The sequence below is a fragment of the Ostrinia nubilalis genome, chromosome 10 (genome assembly GCF_963855985.1).
Source record: "Ostrinia nubilalis chromosome 10, ilOstNubi1.1, whole genome shotgun sequence".
Taxonomy (NCBI): domain Eukaryota; kingdom Metazoa; phylum Arthropoda; class Insecta; order Lepidoptera; family Crambidae; genus Ostrinia; species Ostrinia nubilalis.
Genome location: NC_087097.1, coordinates 7,213,686 through 7,234,420, shown reverse-complemented (window position 1 = coordinate 7,234,420; position 20,735 = coordinate 7,213,686). Strand labels below are relative to the sequence as shown.

General features: G+C 42.3%; 1 protein-coding gene across 1 annotated transcript; it reads right to left on the bottom strand.

The window, feature by feature from the left end:
* Positions 1-7,909: 7,909 nt before the first annotated feature.
* Positions 7,910-20,366, bottom strand: LOC135075424 (uncharacterized). The gene is made up of 20 exons (XM_063969865.1): positions 20,100-20,366; positions 19,864-19,967; positions 19,629-19,762; positions 19,350-19,544; positions 19,162-19,257; positions 18,995-19,087; positions 18,141-18,334; positions 15,680-15,815; positions 15,131-15,210; positions 14,909-15,051; positions 14,476-14,625; positions 14,200-14,318; positions 13,907-14,119; positions 13,144-13,290; positions 12,292-12,519; positions 11,965-12,054; positions 11,452-11,586; positions 10,372-10,506; positions 9,880-9,966; positions 7,910-8,089 (listed from the first exon to the last, which is right to left on the bottom strand). The coding sequence occupies exons 2-20, from the start codon at positions 19,961-19,963 to the stop codon at positions 7,910-7,912; spliced, it is 2,655 nt and encodes an 884-aa protein (XP_063825935.1). The 5' UTR covers positions 19,964-19,967; positions 20,100-20,366.
* Between the last annotated feature and the right edge of the window lie 369 nt (positions 20,367-20,735).

Genomic DNA, 20,735 nt, shown 5'->3' with positions numbered 1-20,735 from the left:
ACAACATTGTATGTATAGGTCCGCTGGCCGTCAAAAAGTAGCTTATACGAGAGGTTGCCCAATTTACAATATGTCCATCATTGATAACTCACACAAATATCATCTCTCTCTGAAGGATAACAAGTTTTTTTTGTTTCCAGAAGCTTTTGATAGGATGGAAGCTCATAAATACTCTCTGAAGTGAGAATGAATCTCAATTTGCGATATTGCTCTTTTGACAAATTACATGATGTAGCTAGCGCTAACGTTTATCTTCAGGTAGACACAGTTTTAAGTTAAAAGATTGTCTACTATTTCACACTGTTTTTCGTTTTGGAACAGTTCTTTGATTATAGGTAGTCGCTAATTTCGTTTTGTTAGACTCTTTCGGTTTAGCAAATAAAGCGTAAACTAATTCCTCCTCAGAATGATCTAAAAGTGTTAGAGAGCGCCTCTTCTTCTGCAGAAGAAGAATTTTGCATAAATCTTCAAAAGGTTTTTTATTTATAACAGAAGTCGATGGTTGCACATCTACTTCCGCAGTCTCATCAAATGGAGCGTCTTCCTCGGTGTTAACGTTGTCTATGCGTTGTGTTAACTCGGTAAAAGAACATTTTTTAAATCTAATTTTTACATTTCGGCCAGACCATTTCAGACTAAAATGAGGAACGTATTGGCATTGAATTGTCTTTCGAAGATTTGAGTAATTATCAAATCATTAAGTCGTAATTTTACAAGAAATAAATCAAAGAAGATATGGTCTGCTTCCAGTAGAGTCCAAAAGACATTTTTGCACCAGAATTCGCATTGGCTAGACTCTGAAATTGTCTGGCCGAATTGTAAAAATATGTTTTTTACCGAGTTAACACAACGCATAGACAACGTTAATACTGAGGAAGACGCTCCAGTTGATGAGACTGCGGAAGTAGATGTGCAACCATCGACTTTTAGTCCCTTGAAGACCTTGCAGAAGAAGAATTTTGCATAGACCTTTTGAAGATTTATGCAAAATTCTTCTTCTGCAGAAGAAGAGGCGCTCTCTAACACTTTTAGATCATTCTGAGGAGGAATTAGTTTACGCTTTATGTGCTAAACTGAAAGAGTCTAACAAAACGAAATTAGCGACTACCTATAATCAAAGAACTGTTCCAAAACGAAGAACAGTGTGAAATAGTAGACAATCTTTTAACTTAAAACTGTGTCTACCTGAAGATAAACGTTAGCGCTAGTTACATCATGTAATTTGTCAAAATGGCAATATCGCAATTTGAGATTCATTCTCGCTTCAGAGAGTATTTATGGGCTTCCATCCTATCAAGAGCTTCTGGAAACAAAAAAAACTTGTTATCCTTCAGAGAAAGACGATATTTGTGTGAGTTATCAATGATGGACATATTGTAAATTGGGCAACCTCTCGTATAAGCTACTTTTTGACGACCAGCGGACCTATACATACAACTTTGTATTTAGTATTTCCCTTAATTTTTTTTTTATTTTAGTAAAAGTTGATGCATACGAGCGCGCGCGAGTTCGAGTCGTTGTTATGTGTCATCAAAAGTGTCCCTTATACACCATATTGTAATTCTGGCAATTTTTCGTGGAAATATTTAATATAAAAAAATCGATTTTTCAACCCTCGATAACTCAAAAGTACGCAGAGATAAGTGACAAGTATCTTCGCATGAAATACTCAGAATCACTTGTTTTATAACATGTGTGATCGGCATCTTGACATCGTTAAAGAATTTCGAAAAATTGACAGAAACGTAATTTCTTCCATACAAAAAATATGTATATATTTTTTTTTACTACGAAATAGACGTCGTAGGATTGTAATATTTTTTTGCCTTATTAGTTATCATAGCAGTAACCATCAAAAAAAATTTCGTGCGTCTAGCATCAATGTCCATGTTTTATTAAATCGGGACCACTGTGCGCCGCCGTTTGGTGTAGTCAGTGGTTCGGACCATGAAGCTACAGATAAAAATGGAGGCCACACTCCGAATACCTACTTGAAGCACAAACTAAGTATCACTATCTCGCTCTCTGTGGGCAGACTCGCTCTTTCTAAATAAACAAAAAATATAAAATTGCTCAAATTCAATGAAACCAATGTAAAATCTTTATTTCTTGACATAGGTATCATTAAAAATGATAAGTGTAATTACTGGTAAAACGTTTTAGGAAGAAATTACTGTAAAAAATGTGAAAAATGTTTACAATGATCCAATGTCGGAAATCACGAAATAAACACTTACGCGTGGAATCATAAGTCACTTCCAGGACACCACGTACTACCGCAACCACGCACTACAAAATTTTGCACCAATTCTTGTGATAAAACAATGATTATTTCCTGTAAACAATCTCAAACGAAATTAACTGCTTAATAAACAAAATAGTAAACAACCGCCCATGATGATGGGCCGGATTGGGCCGATGTTGCCACATGGTACCGATTACCCAGGAATTGGGATTGTAATTCCCTGATTCGCCAACACATTAAGCCTAAATGGCCGACCAATTTTGTGATTTTTTATTTAACTAGGTACCTAATCTTAGTTTCAAATATTAATTATTTATTTGTTTAACTTCTGATTTGGTTAGTGAATTGGCTATTTCGAAGAATTTACAAGGAGATTTAAATCAGAAGATAGCAATACTACAGTTCACACTAAAAAGAGAGGTAGGGCCGCAGAGAGCGAGATAGATATAAGTAGGTATTTGACTCAAGTTTTTGTTCCAACTTTGCCCTCCATTTTTATCTTTAGCTTCATGGTTCGGACGGAACGGACTACTATGCCGAGAGGTCCCAGGTTCGATTTCCGGCCCGGGCAGAAATTGAAATGATGAATTTAATTTTTGTGATGGGTCTGGTGGTCTGGGTGTTACTATGTATAATATGTATGTAATTATGTATTTAAAAAATATATATTCCTTATCCGTTGTCTAGTACCCATAGTCCAAGCTCTGCTTAGTTTGGGACTAGAAGTGTCCAAAGATATTTATTAAATTATTATTTTTATGATATCTCACTCCGTCTTAAAGATGGGTGTAGAAAAAAAAAACTTCTACTTAACCTATGATGCGGGCCTCAGCCAAGCATCACAAGTTACTAAGTACACCCATCTTTAAGATGGAGATTGGAGAGTATCAGATTTTGCTATCCTTAGCATTTCATAATCAATCATACAAGGTATTTCATGTAAGTAAATAAAATGATTTGTTATAGTAAATAAAGTTTATTTATAATATAACTACACATAAAATAAAAGAACCAAGTCTTAAAAATTAATAATAATGATTATAACTACACTGCACTGATTCATGAATGAGCGCAAAGAGTGTCTAGTTTGACAACTCACTGTCTAGTTTTTCATCTAGTAAATTGTGAGTGGGAAGCGACATTTACTTAAAGGTCTGACCGTGGGGCCGTGTAGAGCCGTTTAACGTAAAAGAAAATGCTAATTTAATACTTGACGTTGACTAAGTTAAACCGGATCTTCAGCGAGTGTTTTGCCCTACACAATCGACAAAAACATGTCAACATTCAACAAAATTGTCTACACAAAACATTGTTTCACTACGTATGTGTTTTCCACCAGGCATGGAAAGCAAAAACATGATTGAAGTAAACGAAAATGTGTAGTAAAACAATGTTTTGAGTAGATAAGTTTGTTAATGTTGAGATGTTTTTGTTGATTGTGCAGGGCAAAACACGCGCTGGAGACCCGGCTTTACACAGACAGTGCGACCGCCGAACATAACTTTTCATATGTAATACAGTAAGTACCAAACAATAGCATAGCATAACCCAGGATTTCTCAAACTTTCGGCTCCACGAAGCCCAAAGAAAATAATAAAAATGACTATTAAAGAAAAATTCAACACATTACCACTCCTTTGCGTCGCGCAGTCTGGTAATAAGGTTTTAATTTCAATAAAAAGGTACCAATAAAGTGCAAAAGATATGTCTTTTATAATGTGATGGGTGTGCAAATGGAGTCAATTTTACGAGTAAATTTGGCCAATATTTCAACCTAAATTCTGCCACTATTACGTAAATCTTGTCGCGAACCCCCTGACGTCGAAGTACCCAACTTTGAGAAACCCTGAACCTAATAATCTCTTTGTGCATGAGTTTTTGGCGGAATGTACTTATAAAACTCAAACGAATTCAAACGAGCCCTTTGCATTGTTTTGACATAAATAAATAAGGACTATATTTTTGATAATGGTTTAAAGAAAATTATGCATTCTATTCTAATTCCATGCTAAAATCTTTTCACAATAATATTACACGAAATTAGAACAAAGTTGAATGTGTACAGACGACAGTAGGATAAGCTACAGCAAGCTAAGTACTTCTGTATCCCGGATTTTGTGAATGACTGGTGATAACATTTCTACATACATTGATATGTCATGAGGAGGATAAAGAAACAAAATGCTCGCCTCCCGTAGCCACAAACACGGTTGTAAAGATTACACAACTGTAATTAAATTGACGCAAACACAACCTTTTAATAATTCCCACCAATTATAAAACGATACTGAATTAAAAATCATTTGGGGAAGTTGATGCTTTTTTGAGATGTTGGTTAGACGAAGATTGCTGCTAGGAACCAGCACCACTCCTTTGAGGTTTTGCATATACATATTTTGAATTGGCAGAATCTTTTACAATTAATATTAATTACATCAAAATAATAAAAACATAATTCTACTTCATCAATACATGCCCTTCCACCATCATCCATGTTTTTGAATCTGTACATTACACATTTCTCTCAATACTAGGACAAACACACCTATATACAAATAGTCTATATTAATTTTATATCCATTAAAAGATAAGAATTAAGGATTGTTTTAGTGACACGCTGAGCTTTGGCATTGACAAGCCAAATGTATAGTATAGTTGCTTGCTATGAACGCCATTGAGCGGTCGGCACCGCACACACGCCTCTTGAGATAATGTGAGTGACAGAGTGTGTTGCCTACAGAAAACCGCTACCTACCACTTAGTAGAGCTCAAGCACCGGCGTAATATCATCATGTTGTCGCAATTACGTCAGCACGATACATAACGACTCTTATTGACAACCTAAGTGCCGAAGTCTCAGCGTGACATTTAGTTCAGCCTAAGTACCTTAATTGATGCATTTTTAGTTACATTTACAATATCCCGAATTAGAGATATTGTAAATTTATTAAAATTTTATGTAAGTCTAAAGTCGTATTAACAATTGTATCTACACAACTTATAATTTAATTTCATGGTGTGAATTGTGTAATGATTATTGTGGAAACCGCATCATCTCTGAAGATCTCCTTCTTTTCGTTGAGTTCCACGTGAACTCGTTGGCAGTCCGAAGTTCTGGATATGCTTGCGGTTATTATCATACCACTTTCAGGTGGTCAGTCGCAAATACACAAACTGACTGGGGTTCAAGTTGAGTCTCATTCTTGCGCTTTACCGGCCTCCGTAATTGACTCGTACTGTTCTTTGTCCAGTTCAGTCATCGTTAAACTTCCATCTGGTAGTAGGAGCACTACCCGCCGTGTGCCACCTGCAACAGATTATTAATTGTAAAAACATTCTACTAGCATATTACGCTCGTCAGCGTCCTGCAGACGAGACAGACTATTCAGAGGTGTGAATTATTTGTTCAAAGAAAACTAAAATAATAATTAACTGGATCTATAAATTCTATAATCACTATAATGGATCTAGGTCTAGTTAACTGTTAACCCCGTGGTTGGGTTTTTATTGACTGTCAAGCTGTAGATTCTAGCTACACAGGATTTGTAGCGGTGGGAACGAGAGGTGGGACTAGCCCCGTGGGTGCTGAGACAGTATCGGGTCATACCCGGCGAGGGCAGGTCGGCCTGCAGCAGCTGCGCGATGACCTGCGTGGCGTCATCGCCCGGCTCGCCCTCCACCTGCACGGCCACCTGCTAGTTGGTTGTCATCTGTCTATATCTCTATTTGTATCGTACCCGGCGAGGGCAGGTCGGCCTGCAGCAGCTGCGCGATGACCTGCGTGGCGTCATCGCCCGGCTCGCCCTCCACCTGCACGGCCACCTGCTAGTTGGTTGTCATCTGTCTATATCTCTATTTGTATCGTACCCGGCGAGGGCAGGTCGGCCTGCAGCAGCTGCGCGATGACCTGCGTGGCGTCATCGCCCGGCTCGCCCTCCACCTGCACGGCCACCTGCTAGTTGGTTGTCATCTGTCTATATCTCTATTTGTATCGTACCCGGCGAGGGCAGGTCGGCCTGCAGCAGCTGCGCGATGACCTGCGTGGCGTCCTCGCCCGGCTCGCCCTCCACCTGCACGGCCACCTGCTAGTTGGTTGTCATCTGTCTATATCTCTATTTGTATCGTACCCGGCGAGGGCAGGTCGGCCTGCAGCAGCTGCGCGATGACCTGCGTGGCGTCCTCGCCCGGCTCGCCCTCCACCTGCACGGCCACCTGCTAGTTGGTTGTCATCTGTCTATATCTCTATTTGTATCGTACCCGGCGAGGGCAGGTCGGCCTGCAGCAGCTGCGCGATGACCTGCGTGGCGTCCTCGCCCGGCTCGCCCTCCACCTGCACGGCCACCTGCTAGTTGGTTGTCATCTGTCTATATCTCTATTTGTATCGTACCCGGCGAGGGCAGGTCGGCCTGCAGCAGCTGCGCGATGACCTGCGTGGCGTCCTCGCCCGGCTCGCCCTCCACCTGCACGGCCACCTGCTAGTTGGTTGTCATCTGTCTATATCTCTATTTGTATCGTACCCGGCGAGGGCAGGTCGGCCTGCAGCAGCTGCGCGATGACCTGCGTGGCGTCCTCGCCCGGCTCGCCCTCCACCTGCACGGCCACCTGCTAGTTGGTTGTCATCTGTCTATATCTCTATTTGTATCGTACCCGGCGAGGGCAGGTCGGCCTGCAGCAGCTGCGCGATGACCTGCGTGGCGTCCTCGCCCGGCTCGCCCTCCACCTGCACGGCCACCTGCTAGTTGGTTGTCATCTGTCTATATCTCTATTTGTATCGTACCCGGCGAGGGCAGGTCGGCCTGCAGCAGCTGCGCGATGACCTGCGTGGCGTCCTCGCCCGGCTCGCCCTCCACCTGCACGGCCACCTGCTAGTTGGTTGTCATCTGTCTATATCTCTATTTGTATCGTACCCGGCGAGGGCAGGTCGGCCTGCAGCAGCTGCGCGATGACCTGCGTGGCGTCCTCGCCCGGCTCGCCCTCCACCTGCACGGCCACCTGCTAGTTGGTTGTCATCTGTCTATATCTCTATTTGTATCGTACCCGGCGAGGGCAGGTCGGCCTGCAGCAGCTGCGCGATGACCTGCGTGGCGTCCTCGCCCGGCTCGCCCTCCACCTGCACGGCCACCTGCTAGTTGGTTGTCATCTGTCTATATCTCTATTTGTATCGTACCCGGCGAGGGCAGGTCGGCCTGCAGCAGCTGCGCGATGACCTGCGTGGCGTCCTCGCCCGGCTCGCCCTCCACCTGCACGGCCACCTGCTAGTTGGTTGTCATCTGTCTATATCTCTATTTGTATCGTACCCGGCGAGGGCAGGTCGGCCTGCAGCAGCTGCGCGATGACCTGCGTGGCGTCCTCGCCCGGCTCGCCCTCCACCTGCACGGCCACCTGCTAGTTGGTTGTCACCTGTCTATATCTCTATTTGTATCGTACCCGGCGAGGGCAGGTCGGCCTGCAGCAGCTGCGCGATGACCTGCGTGGCGTCCTCGCCCGGCTCGCCCTCCACCTGCACGGCCACCTGCTAGTTGGTTGTCACCTGTCTATATCTCTATTTGTATCGTACCCGGCGAGGGCAGGTCGGCCTGCAGCAGCTGCGCGATGACCTGCGTGGCGTCCTCGCCCGGCTCGCCCTCCACCTGCACGGCCACCTGCTAGTTGGTTGTCACCTGTCTATATCTCTATTTGTATCGTACCCGGCGAGGGCAGGTCGGCCTGCAGCAGCTGCGCGATGACCTGCGTGGCGTCCTCGCCCGGCTCGCCCTCCACCTGCACGGCCACCTGCTGCAGCGCCGGCGCCGCGCCGCCCGGCATGAGCTGCGCCAGCTGCGACGGGTCGATGGCCAGCACGTCCTGCGGCAAACGACACGGTTCAATGACATTGACAATGATACTGCTGTACGGTAAAGCTAAGCGTCCACTTGTCGGTATCGTACGCAACGGACGCATCGTACGAATACGAAACACATCGTATCGGATGTGCGATGCGTACGATGCGGACAGGTGGATGCACTTATGAGTTTCCATATAAATAATACTACGATCCGTTGCGTGCGATACGTCCGATGCGTACGATACCGACATGTGGACGCTTAGCTTTAACACTAGAGTACACGCGTGGCCTACTATAGTAGACCAGGGTAACATTTTACGCTATAACTTTTTTAAAACTTGCGCCAGAGAGCTGGCATTCCAGGAAAGCCTCGTTTACTAAATTTGTCAATAAGCCAGTAAAGCTTGGGTTGCTAGCGCCTGCGCACTTTTCTAAAATTGGCCGTCAAAACAGCGGGTCTAGTCAAAAGCCCGAAATCACTCATCAAAAAAATTATGGAAGACTTGCAACTAATGCATTTACCACGTGTACCAGGCAGTAGAAAGTGTTGAATACTATGACAGATAAAAAATAAATCATATTTTTCCAGTAAATTTTGTTTTTGTTAACATGGGTCTCAGAGTGCAATTTTGGCCCAAAAAATTTACAACTTTTAAATCTGTTTATAATGTTTGATCCCAAATAGTTATTTAGAGAAACTTTGATTATAAAAGAACTATAATAAACACTTTTATTATTTAAATAGCTTACAAACTGATTAACAGTGATTTTAAATTGGCTTACCAGAGTAGGCCGCGCGTGTATTGGTGTAAAAAAAGGGGCGCGTGTACTGTAGTGTTAATGTCAAAAATTTACTTTTTGATACAAAAAATACCGTGTACCGGAATAAGACTTCAATTTTCATTCGACAAATAGGTACAAGTACGAGATAACAACGTTTTTTATGAACAGAATTCATTACATGCACACTTTTGATCTGGATTAGACCAAACATTATAACAATCTAGAGTTGAAGGTCTGATTAATGACAGACTACCATATTTTTTGACCTCATAGAACAAGAAAAATAATTTTCCTTTACTTTTGGATTTTTGATTTTGGGATCAGTCCCTTGTTGACCATCATACCTTCACCAACACGAACTTAAAAGCAAAGAGGTGAGGTAGACACCAGCAAACAAACAGTGAACTACCCCCATAACAGAAACGGTTGCATTAACGGTACATTGAAATTAATCTGTATCATTAATTTACTCATTTGACATTTCATGCGATTGAATTGCGTTGCGAAACTACGTTTTACCCTAAGCGCAGACCACCGACTTTTAGTTGGCCGATAGTTGGGTCGGGTTGTTGATCAGTGTGGAGATGTATAAAGGTGCGAACCGATTTGGTATCGGCCGATTCTTTATACAATTAAGAACCAGGCGCAGCTATCGGCCAACTAAAAATCGGTGGTCTGCGGCTCTGCGCCTAGGCTTAATGCCAATCTCCATAATTTGTTATTAATCCTTTATATTGCTATCCAAAAGATTCCTCAAACATCTGTAAAACTTAACCCATATAATCTTGTGAAGCCTCGTGCATTTCTCATAGAACCCAAATACATAAATACACCAATTTATAAACAAAAAATAATTTCACATTCGCATAAAGCAGGCCTTGAACAACTACTTTAAATTACATTGAATGCTATGCCACATTTTTGTGACCAAGTAATCGACATAAAAAACTTAATCAGGATCGTCATGCTGTAAACTTTGACATACCAAGATCACTAGCGGATCAGATGCTAATATAACGTGTCATACCTGTCCGTCCTCCCGCGTGACGTACATGACGCCGTCGCCCTCGCCCTCCACGGCGCCCTCTGCGCCCTCCGCCGCCACCAGCAGCGTCTGCGATCGTCTCTAACGTTAAGCCTCGTCCTCCAGGACGCATTCGAATCGCGAAATGTTTTCACAAGTTGCGAAGCGAAATGCAATACAATTTTGAATACAATAAATTTCAAATAGTGTCCAATGATTCGAGTGCCGAAACGAGCATCGCAACTTGTGCACTACTGTGGATGAGGCACACGGTTGAGTGAGATGAAAACATTTCCAGCTCTCCAGACGTAGCTTGATCGGAATGGGCTCGCGTTATTAGTGTCACTACAAAACTTATATCAATCAGTGGGTGTGGTCTATGCATGTTATTGAGGTAGGGATGTCAAAACCGGTCCACTATAAGTAAGTGGGCGAATCTCTCGTGGCACAAAAACCTGGCAGTAACACACAGCGGCGCGCGAGAATGTAGTTTACCTGTCCGTCGTCCCGGGTGACGTACATGACGCCGTCGCCCTCGCCCTCCACGGCGCCCTCGACGCCCTCTACCGCGCCTTCCATGCCTTCCGCGGCCACTAACAGCGTCTGGCCGGCCTCGTTTTCACCCGCAACCTATGAATACATAATACATAATAATCATCGGCAAGGATTATTGGTAAAAAAAGCTAGCTAGTATGTATTCGATTTTACCGCCCGGCTCTGTTTATAATGTATAGCCTCATAATCACATATCAGCCATAGGACGTCCACTGAAGATTGTCCTAATGATTTCCATAATGATCGGTCGGTAGCGGCCTGCATCCAGCGCTTACCTGCTACCTTTATGAGGTCGTCGGTCCGCCTTGCGGGTGGACGTCCTACGCTGCGCTTGTGTAGCCTAATAAAGCGAAAGTCTGACTTCTTAGCGGGAATGTGAAGCGTCATGTTAGCAGTTTTGTTTTATTTTATAAAATTCGTGTTTGGGCGACTATTAATGTGGATTATTTCGTGAACGTGCATGAGTGTGGGCAAATGAAACAAAACAGTGCAGCGTGATTCTTCGGATTCTCTGAAGTAGTCCATATGAAGTCTCAGTAAAGCACCACAACTTTACTGAGACTCAAAGGGTGGGAAGGGGTATCATCTATCATCCTTCATTATATCATTAAACCAATCCCATTTGGTCCCATTTTGTAACTAGTCTCACTTATAACTTGAAAATGGCACAAATCAAGTCGACCTCGACGTGTATTGCCAACATCAATAAAGAATAAACGAAAGTCAAAGTAAAGGCAAGGCAAGGCAAGCTGAAGTGGCAGTGGGCTGGGCACATAGTACGCAGAACTGACGGCCGATGGGGCAGCAAGGTTCTGGAATGGAGGCCACGTACCGGAAAACGCAGCGTGGGACGTCCACCCACAAGGTGGACCGACGACCTGATAAAGGTAGCGGGAAGGCGCTGGATGCAGGCCGCTACCAACCGTGCGATGTGGAAGTCATTGGGGGAGGCCTATGTTCAGCAGTGGACGTCCTGAGGCTGAAATGATGATGATGATGAAAGTAAAGGCGTGTACGCACCTGGTAGAGCACGCCGTCCTCGCCGCGGATCATGATGGGCGGGTGCGCGGCGTGCAGCAGCCCCACCTCCTCGCCCTCGTCGCCGCCCTCCTCCAGTAATTGCTTCACGGTGCTCGCTTCCACCTTTACCTCCTGCTGTTCAAAAGTCTCGTAAGTATTAAGTCTCTAGCGCGTGTTTTGCTTACGCTACGCTTTTGTTGTGTAGGGCAAAACACGCGCTGGAATGGCTTAACGCGTGCACACTCTTAAACGCGTGCTAAAGATGAAATGTCACGCTACCATTAATTCATCTTCTCGCTGTTTGCTGTTGTCTGCAGTCTGATAACTCGATTGTGCGTGATTCCCTCTTAGCGCAAGGTGCGATGAAGAACTCTATTATAGCTTAGCTTTGAATGGTTCCGAGTTTGACACATTTATTTTCAGATTAGGTGAAGATAGAAGATATACTTTCCAAGTGGGTATAGAACCCAACTTGTATGGTGTCATGCAATAATTTATTTATCATCTACTTACTCCATCGTCATCCGTCAGCACCGGCAACGACGGCTGCGCTCCGTCACCCTGCACGAGCATGCCGGTGGTGCCGCCCGGTGACATCTCCACCTAAATGTGACAAAAAGAAACGCTAAACTTTAAATCCCGACTTCTTTACTCACGAGTCATCAATAGAACGTTAATTGCAATAATTTTGTTGCTTAGAGAAAAAAATAATGTCGAAACCGGTCCTGAAACTGTTGGGTCTCACTAACGGAGACATTTTTCAGCAGAGTCCTCTTGTGTCTTTTTTGCGGGTATTGTGACCGTGAAGTGCGCCAAAGACTAATAAAAAGAGAATAATACCTTCATGAGCATGGTGCCCTGGTGCGGCGGCGGCGTGGGCGCGGGCGGCGGCGTGGGCGGCGGGCTGGGCGTGGGCGGCGGCGTGGGCTCGCCCTCGGCGCGCGCCAGGCGCTTGCCGGTCAGCGGGCACAGCGACAGCGGCCGCTCGGGCGACGTGGGCGGGATGGGGCCCAGGTCCCGCGGGAACGGGTCCTCGATGCCGTCCGACGTCTCCGACGACGCGTCCGACTGTGATGATGTATCAAACTGTAGCGGCGGTTGGAGGTACGCTCGAATCGACGCGGGGCGCGCGAGGCACGTCGTCGTTTGTTTTTTCGACACGTCGCTTTGTGTTACGGATGACGCGTTCCCCGCCCGCCACGCGGCAATAGGAGTATACCGCAAAGCTTTTACCTTCCCGTATGCGTTGACGTTTATGATATACGATAGTGAATGAAGAATGAGAAAAAAGCTTCTTCAAAATAATAACTTATTTATCTTTACAACTGAGCGAAACATAAATATAAAATAATCTATCACTCTAATTACCTAGCTCCGAACTAAACAAAACCAGCAAAACATAAATGTTCATGACGCAGGTCCGCAACCAAAATGAATATACAATAAACGTCCATGTCCGGGTATAAACGCTCGCGCCTTCGCCGTGATACATCATCATGGGGTGGTATGTGTAAGCCTAGGCGCAACCACCGACTTTTACTCGGCCGATAGTTGGATCAGGCTGTTAATCAGTATGGAGATGTATGAAAGTGGGCACATTACACCGATTCTTCGTACAAGTTAGAATCGGGCCCAACCATCGGGCGACTAAAAGCCTGTAGTGTGCGGGGAGTGTCGCAGCGTGCGGCTGACCTGGTCGAAGTCCAGCAGCTGTTGCGGCGTCTTGTCGCGGATGCGCACGATGTTGCCGGCGGCCGTGGACACGGACGCGAAGCCGCCGCGCCCGCGACCGCGCACTGAGCCGCCGCGCCGGAGTAAACTGTCGCCGCTCTGGCTTTGCTGGGGTAACAGACATACTAATGAATTTCAAAAGGTTGGGTGGAAAAACTAATTACGCCCATATTCACAAACACTACTATGAGATGTTACAGTGCTCGTGAACGCACAGGGTCACCACACACGATCCAATTAGAGCTCTATTCAACGCTGTGCGTTATTCTTTTTAGTGGCCTCAATGGTGGTTACGCTAATGTCGAATTTTTAAAGAGACACGAGAATGCTGAAGTCATGAAAAAACCAGTTCTTTTTTGATTTCCATTATTTTGTTAGAGACCACATGAGACAAACTAAGCCCAACATACTTGCAGTATGATGCAAAATTACATTCATATACCTATCAAATCAGTAACGACATTCATTGACATTGATAACGACAACACAAATAGCTTTGGTTTGCACAAGTTATGGAAATTGCAAAAGTGGCAGGCTATTGATGATCATGAATATACAAAATACGCACTTTGAAAGTGGAACCATCGATCTTGGTCTCGTGAGCGCGAGGAATAATATTTATACTGTCAAACGTAATTTCTAACCCATTTGCGAATGTCAATTTAATATACAAATTATAAATTACAATAAAAACTTTGGAAATATTTTAAAAATAAACATTTACCAGTTTCTTGTTCAATATGGTAACAGGCGACTTGTCTGCCGACGTTTGGCTCACGGCGGAGGGTCTCTGTATTGTGCGCTGAATGATCTTCTGTCCCGAAGGCGTGATTATTGTCTTCTCAGTGACTTGCTGTCCAGCCGAGCCGTAAGTTTTCCTCATTTGTGGCGTGTTTGGAGTGCGAACTGGCGACTTCTTAACTTCTTCAGTCTTCTGCTAAAACAAAGTAGTGTGTTATTATTGGTAATTTGAATTAGTCATGTTATTATTTAGTCATGATACAGTAGATCACATACCTGTTTAGCGGCTAAAATTTGTTTCCTGATCACATCTTGGTCTATATTTAATCCGGGGCCTAATTTTCCTGGCGAGTCAATCTTCATTATTCCAGAGCTCTTGGACATTATGTACACCCCTACAACAAAACAATACACAATCGTTATCATCGATACGGACTTTCATCTACGCATTGCAAACAAAACACACTCAAACATGTAAAGGAATTTAAGAACTTATTTCGGAATTTTACATTAGCAACAAAAATAAATCTACCAGCAAATATGGACATTTACCGGTGGAGAGATTCGGCATGTGCTTAGGATCGACTTTAATGACGCCCTTGATGTTCGGCATCCCCTTCCCGCTGAGGCCGAGCGACTTGACCAGCTCAGGGTCAAGCGCCGACTTGGGTGACGACTGACCGTTCAGCATTTTCTTCTCGGCTGAAATTAGGACTACTGGTGAGCAACTGAACAGAGGAGCCGAGAACGGAACAATTGAAGTGTAGACGCGTAAGTCCGAGTCCATCCACAAAATATTTGTCGAAAGTTTGATAGCGACTAAAAGCGTTTGTTGGTCTTTTAATTTATTAATTTCTTTCTATCGACTTCATTTAATTGAATTGGTAATTGTCCATGAGTACACAAAATAGAAAAATAACATTGCGTGTGTTCAAACTGCACTAGCAGGGAAACTGCAATTTTATATTAGATAAAAAAAACTTACTCTTAGGTATTTCAGGATCTGAGTAGTCCTCATCTTCCGAAGAGACTTCCTTCTTGACTTTCTTGGCTGCTGGCTCGTCCTCTGCGCCGCACCACGCCTTGACTTGATCTAGAGCGCGCACTTTACTAGTGCGTTGGAGGCGTCTACGATACACAATAATCATTGTAATAATGGTTTTTGGTACAAAAATATTCTGTTAATATAGTTAAATTTTAATCTCACCCGGTTGGCGTCAATGCTGGGCTCTCAGGTTTCTTAATTTGCTTCACAACTTGTGGAATAGGTGTGCTGATTTGTTTCACCTAAAAAGTATAAAAACAAGTTAATTGTGTAATTAATTGTTGTTTTTAAGATATCTGTACGAAAGTCAATTTATTTCTAAATTTTGTTACCTATCCTACAACAATAATATTGATAATTATTGCTAATAACTACACTTTGTCATCATTTTATCAGAGACGTAATGAGCGCTTATTAGTTGCTATGTACAGACAGCATAATCACGATAAACGCTATGGATTCTTATGTGGTTCCGGGACTATTCCCACCTCTCGTTCCCAACGATACAACTTCTGTGTAGCTAGGTTCTACAGCTGGATCGTCATAAAAACCCAACCAATGAAAGCCAAGTTTGTCCCGGGGGAAAGTTGAACTGTCATTGGACCCGCAACGAAATTAATCAGAGGAACATAGGAGTTAAAAAATTAAGGGTCGACTTCCCTCCATTGAAAATTCTTATGTGGTTGTAATAGGCTCTATTTTGCAACAAACCTGCACCGGGTGCTGCTGCTGCTGCTGCGCTCGCAAGGCCTTGAGCTCCTTCTGGCGCGCCAGCTGCTTCTCGAACGCCTCCAGCAGATGTTTGCACGTCTCCATGTTCTCCACCGGCTCCCAAGTGTTTTGCTCACTGTCAAAGTCAAACATATTTATAAGCAATTTTTTAAGACTATTGTGAACAAGACTTATCCTTTCAGACTTCTAGACTGTAATGTAGCAGCCCATATGAAATAGACTTGTTTTTCAGGCCAGAGTAGGGTAAAGTCACTGATGTTGGCCCCTTGAAAGAATTCCGGTGAATATCTCAAGAAGTTTTAACACTTTTGTGAATAAACTTTTAAGTATATCTTGTAAGCAATTAATATCTTTTTGGCCAATTACAATAACATAAATAAGAAAAACTGCCCAAGGATATGTTGAACTAAATATTGGGAATGTAGTAGTAACAATGGTTCGTTTACCCTACTGAAGCAGTGTGTAAACATTTGTTACTGTATCCTAAGCAGCTGAATTGATGAACCTCTCAACAGTAATGCATTCCTGTTGCATAATGGAATCTCAGTCCAAGATATTTTGCTAACATTTGGCTGTTGAATTAAACATAACGGGATTTACGCCATTTATTATCAAGTTTCTGATATTAGTTATGTGACTGATAAAATTGAGGCAGGCGGACTGGAAAAATATTTAACATGTTGTGCAAGGAACAGACAGAAATTGCGGCCACCTATTTATACAAGGTGGCCTACATAAAATCGCGATCTTGGAGCTCTAAATAAAGAAAAATATCGACTTGGCACAATCAATCAATAAAGCATTTATTGTGTCAGTTATAGGTACTATTCTGGCGAAAGCATCAACATTTGGTGTAGTAGAGATAGTTTAGTTAAAAGTATAGATAGACCTCTTATACATTTAAAACTTCGTTTTAATGAGTTCAGTGGTTTAAGACTGAAAAAGTAACAAACATACAAAGGCACCAGTTACTTTCGAATTTATGATACTAACGGCCGAATACTGAAACGCCATTTAAATATTTGACGGCTTCTCAAATAGTTAAGCAGCTCCTAAACTTACATTTCGCATACTCAAAACAATATCTGAGCAGTTCTCAATTTTTAAGCACCTCTCAAATTAAGTTGCACTCAAACGCCACTTAAATGAATTTTCGCATACTGAAACGCCATTCAACGCTAAGCATTACTCAAACAACTGTCAAATCGTCTTAAGCAGCTGTTAAATTTGAGAGTGCTTGCGCGGTATCTTAAATCCTATTCTTATACCTAAATCGACCTAAATAGTGGTAAATAATGTGTGTCATCGTTATCATTTCTTTCCAGCCTCGACAAAATACCTAGATCTAATCGCTGAAACGCAATAAGGCTGAACGCTATTGAAAAATATTATTATAATGACATGCAATTCCGAGCGAGGTTCCGCGTCTCTAAAGAAACGGTGTTGTTTCTGGATTCATAATTTGGAAGTTCTTTGAAACCCCTCACCAAGCGCCATACAACCAGTGGACCAAATACTTATTAAGTATAACCCTACTGTTCTACGCAACGGGAAGTTATGAACGTGTACTAGGTGATATCTTCCACATCGAACAGCCAACTGTGCATCGTATAGTGCACAAAGTAACAACCAAAATAGCTGCTATGAAATCGCTTTACATAAACATGCTTATTTCTGAGGATTATGGGGACATCGCATAGCAGCATTTCCAAGAGTTGTTGATTTGTCAATTTGATACTCTGTCAACAATGACAAATGTCAATTGTGGTTACGTTTCGGTCCACGATCGCCACTTAATAGATTTCAACAATAAAAAGTATCACCTTTAAAATTATTTTTTTAATTAAATAAAAATGCAAGCATTAATTTTTTTATATGATAAAACGAGATTTATATATAATAGAAATTAAAAATAAACTGTTCTATGTTAAGTTGATTCAGTATATTTCCATAAAAGACAATACATAACCAAACGATGCTGCGTGTAATGGATAAAAAACGTAAAGTTATCATTTGTGTAATGAAAACATACTTTTTTTGGTAAATGTTGCCATTATGTAAACATTTGAGAGCTGCTTAGCTGATCACGGCTTTAAATCCGTTGAGTGGCGTTTGAGAATACCATTTAAAATTGAAGGATACTTAAATTTAGGAGCTCGTCAGCTGAGTGACAGATTTGAGTAGTGTTTCAGTATTCGGCCGTAAAGGTCTAGTATCAGTCAGTGCCTGAGGTATGGCAGCGGCATGGGAGGGCTGATTTTGACATAATATTATGACAGTCTTCAATCATACAAAATCATAAGTCTCACTGACATTTGACGTAACAAAAACCACCTTACTGTGCCGCTCCAATACCTCAGGCACTGTGTTATGGGCTAGAACTATGCTAGAACATGTTTATCAAACAAATAATTCTAATTCTACAGCACGGAACACTTACTGCGGATATCCCTCCCACTTGAGCAAGTACTCGTACTGCTTGCGGCGCGGGTTGAACCGCTTGGCGAGGATCTTCTCCACCACGTACTCGCCCGCCTCGGCCGGGTCGGCGCCCTCGCGCTCCGTACGCCGCGCGATGCGCTCCTCGGGCGGCACGCGCTCCTGCGCGTTGCGGACCGACTCCTTGTCCAGGTCCTATGGATACAGATAAATGATAAATAAATAAATTTTTAAACGATTTCACACAGCGCCAGCTAGCCCCAAAGCAAGCAACTTATATGCTTGGTTCTAGAGTTAGATACTAGGTTCTTGTAAGTTATTTTATAAATAATAGAATAGTAAATGGGGATGATGTTAAATGCTCATTTCCATTGCTTATGTTTTAAGCATCTGATTAGTCGGCACCCTCGCGCTCCGTGCGCCGCGTGATGCGCTCCTCAGGCGGAACGCGCTCTCGAGCGTTATGGACCTACTCCTTATCCAGATCCTATGAATACAGATGGTTCTAGAGTTAGATACTAGGTTCTTGCAAGTAACTACTCTTTATTATAAAATCAGTATTTGTAATGTGACATGCAATAAAAAAAAATGAAAAAATCATCATTTCAGTTCAGCTACAGGATGTCCATTGCTGAACATTTATACCTCCATCATAGTCTCCATTGCCTAAGTTTAAGAAGAATTAGCAAATACCAAAACTTCGAAAATCCATCTATTTATCACATCAAGTCCTACTTATTTGCACCTTACCAAAAATATGGAAAGTATGTAATGTTGAATGTGGCAAAAATACCCCGATGGTATACCACCATTCATTGCACCAAATGCAATGCAAATGTAATGTAAGAAGCATACCTTTTTAACATTTTGAAGAGGTGTCTTGTTGATAATCACTTTCTGTTTAGCCATACCATCACTTTCTTCACCAGAGGGCTGTGTTTCATCTTCCTACAAATTAATTCAATCATTGTCAACAAATTCATCAGTTAATAAGATACAAATTCTGTACAAATTATGCTTACAATTTTAACTTGTTTTCTTGGCCTTCCTCTTCTCCTAGTTTCTTGTAATACAGGAGTTTGGACAGGTACAAGCTGATCATCAGTCTTAACTTCCATCTAAAAATATTCATTTTAATGTAAAGAGGAGAAAATATTGTATAAATCCATTGAAAGGAGTATTAAAAAAAGAAATGTAGTAAATAACTTACCACTTTAGCATGAGAGAACTTGGATAAGGACTGAACATTAGATCCTGCAGTAATCCAAGCAGTCCGTTGCGATTCTGCCATACGGCACCATTGTTGGTACAGCTTCCAACTATTATCGGAAGATATCACGGATCCATCTCGTACTGAGGAACACTTCCAAAGGAGGAATGCCCACACTTGTGCTTTGCTTTCATTCTAGATTGGGAAAAAATTAATAGATACTAAGTATAATCACAATACACAAAAACAAAATCTTAATCACAATGTAAAAATACTTACACTATCCCGTACTGGTGATTTCCCAGTACAATTGTTTGCACTTTTGTGTTCTTTGAACTCTTCTACGAAGTGAAACGCTGAATGACACTGGCCACAAACCAGAACATCAAGAGTTGCCATTTGTTCATGAGCCTCTGAGGAGAATTAATTAGTTAGATTTTGTTGTTATGTTGCATAGTACTAAACTAATATCACCATGATAATAAATTATTATTATTTTAGCATTTATTCCAACCTTTCAGTGCTGTAGGATTTTTAGCCAGTTCTTCAGGGTTACCAGCTGGTACCTCTTCCGCCGGTGACACCCCATCTTCTTCCATGGAAGTCATGGTCATCTATCTAAAATAAACAGACACTAAACTGGTAATCAATTTCTTTTCATCGTATGACCAAAATCATAACCTATAAGTAGGCCGGCGTCTTCCCGCCAACTCAATGATCACCAATACCACATAGCTAGAAATGACTTACGTGTTAGAAATGCATGGGATTTTTAGTGCATTGTTATTAGCATTATTTCTTTTTTATTCACTGAATATACGTGTTATTTTTAAACTTGGTAATAATCGTCAGAACTCAGAAGTCACACAGATTGAATGGAACTAAGCTCACAGCTTTCCTTGCTCGGTTTGGTTGTCGTTACCGCAATAATACCACAAGACTGGTTTAATCAAACATAATTAATTAACAAATTCACCAATTTATTCGATCTATTTGATGATAAATGAAGACAATGTCACTTACCAAAACAATATTTTTTTTCTGTAATTTTATATCTCAGAATGGTACTCAAAACGGAACAAATCACTTGAAGAATCGAATATTTTATGACGAAAAAAAACGCGTCACCGACATGCGTTCACCACCTCCTGGCGTTTGCCGACATTTCTAGTTCTCTTTGTCAATATTTTTTCTATGCGCCAATAAGAATGGAGCCTGAGCAACCGCTCGACCAATCACGATTAAGCAAAATTGTGGCATAACGTAACAGACTTGCTGTGTTTAATTCGGCGTCAATTTATACCGACAAATATTCCTAGGCCGTCAAATTACACCGACATTCCAATTATTGTAAAAATGGCTACTGACTGACTGCATAAAAAAGGA

Coding starts and splice junctions, on each gene's coding strand:
- LOC135075424 (XM_063969865.1), bottom strand. CDS start 19,963: ATGACCATGACTTCCATGGAAGAAGATGGGGTGTCACCGGCGGAAGAG. Junction 14,626..14,908: donor AGATCCTGAAATACCTAAGA/GTAAGTTTTTTT, acceptor TCCTAATTTCAG/CCGAGAAGAAAATGCTGAAC. Junction 12,055..12,291: donor AGGGCACCATGCTCATGAAG/GTATTATTCTCT, acceptor TGTCACATTTAG/GTGGAGATGTCACCGGGCGG.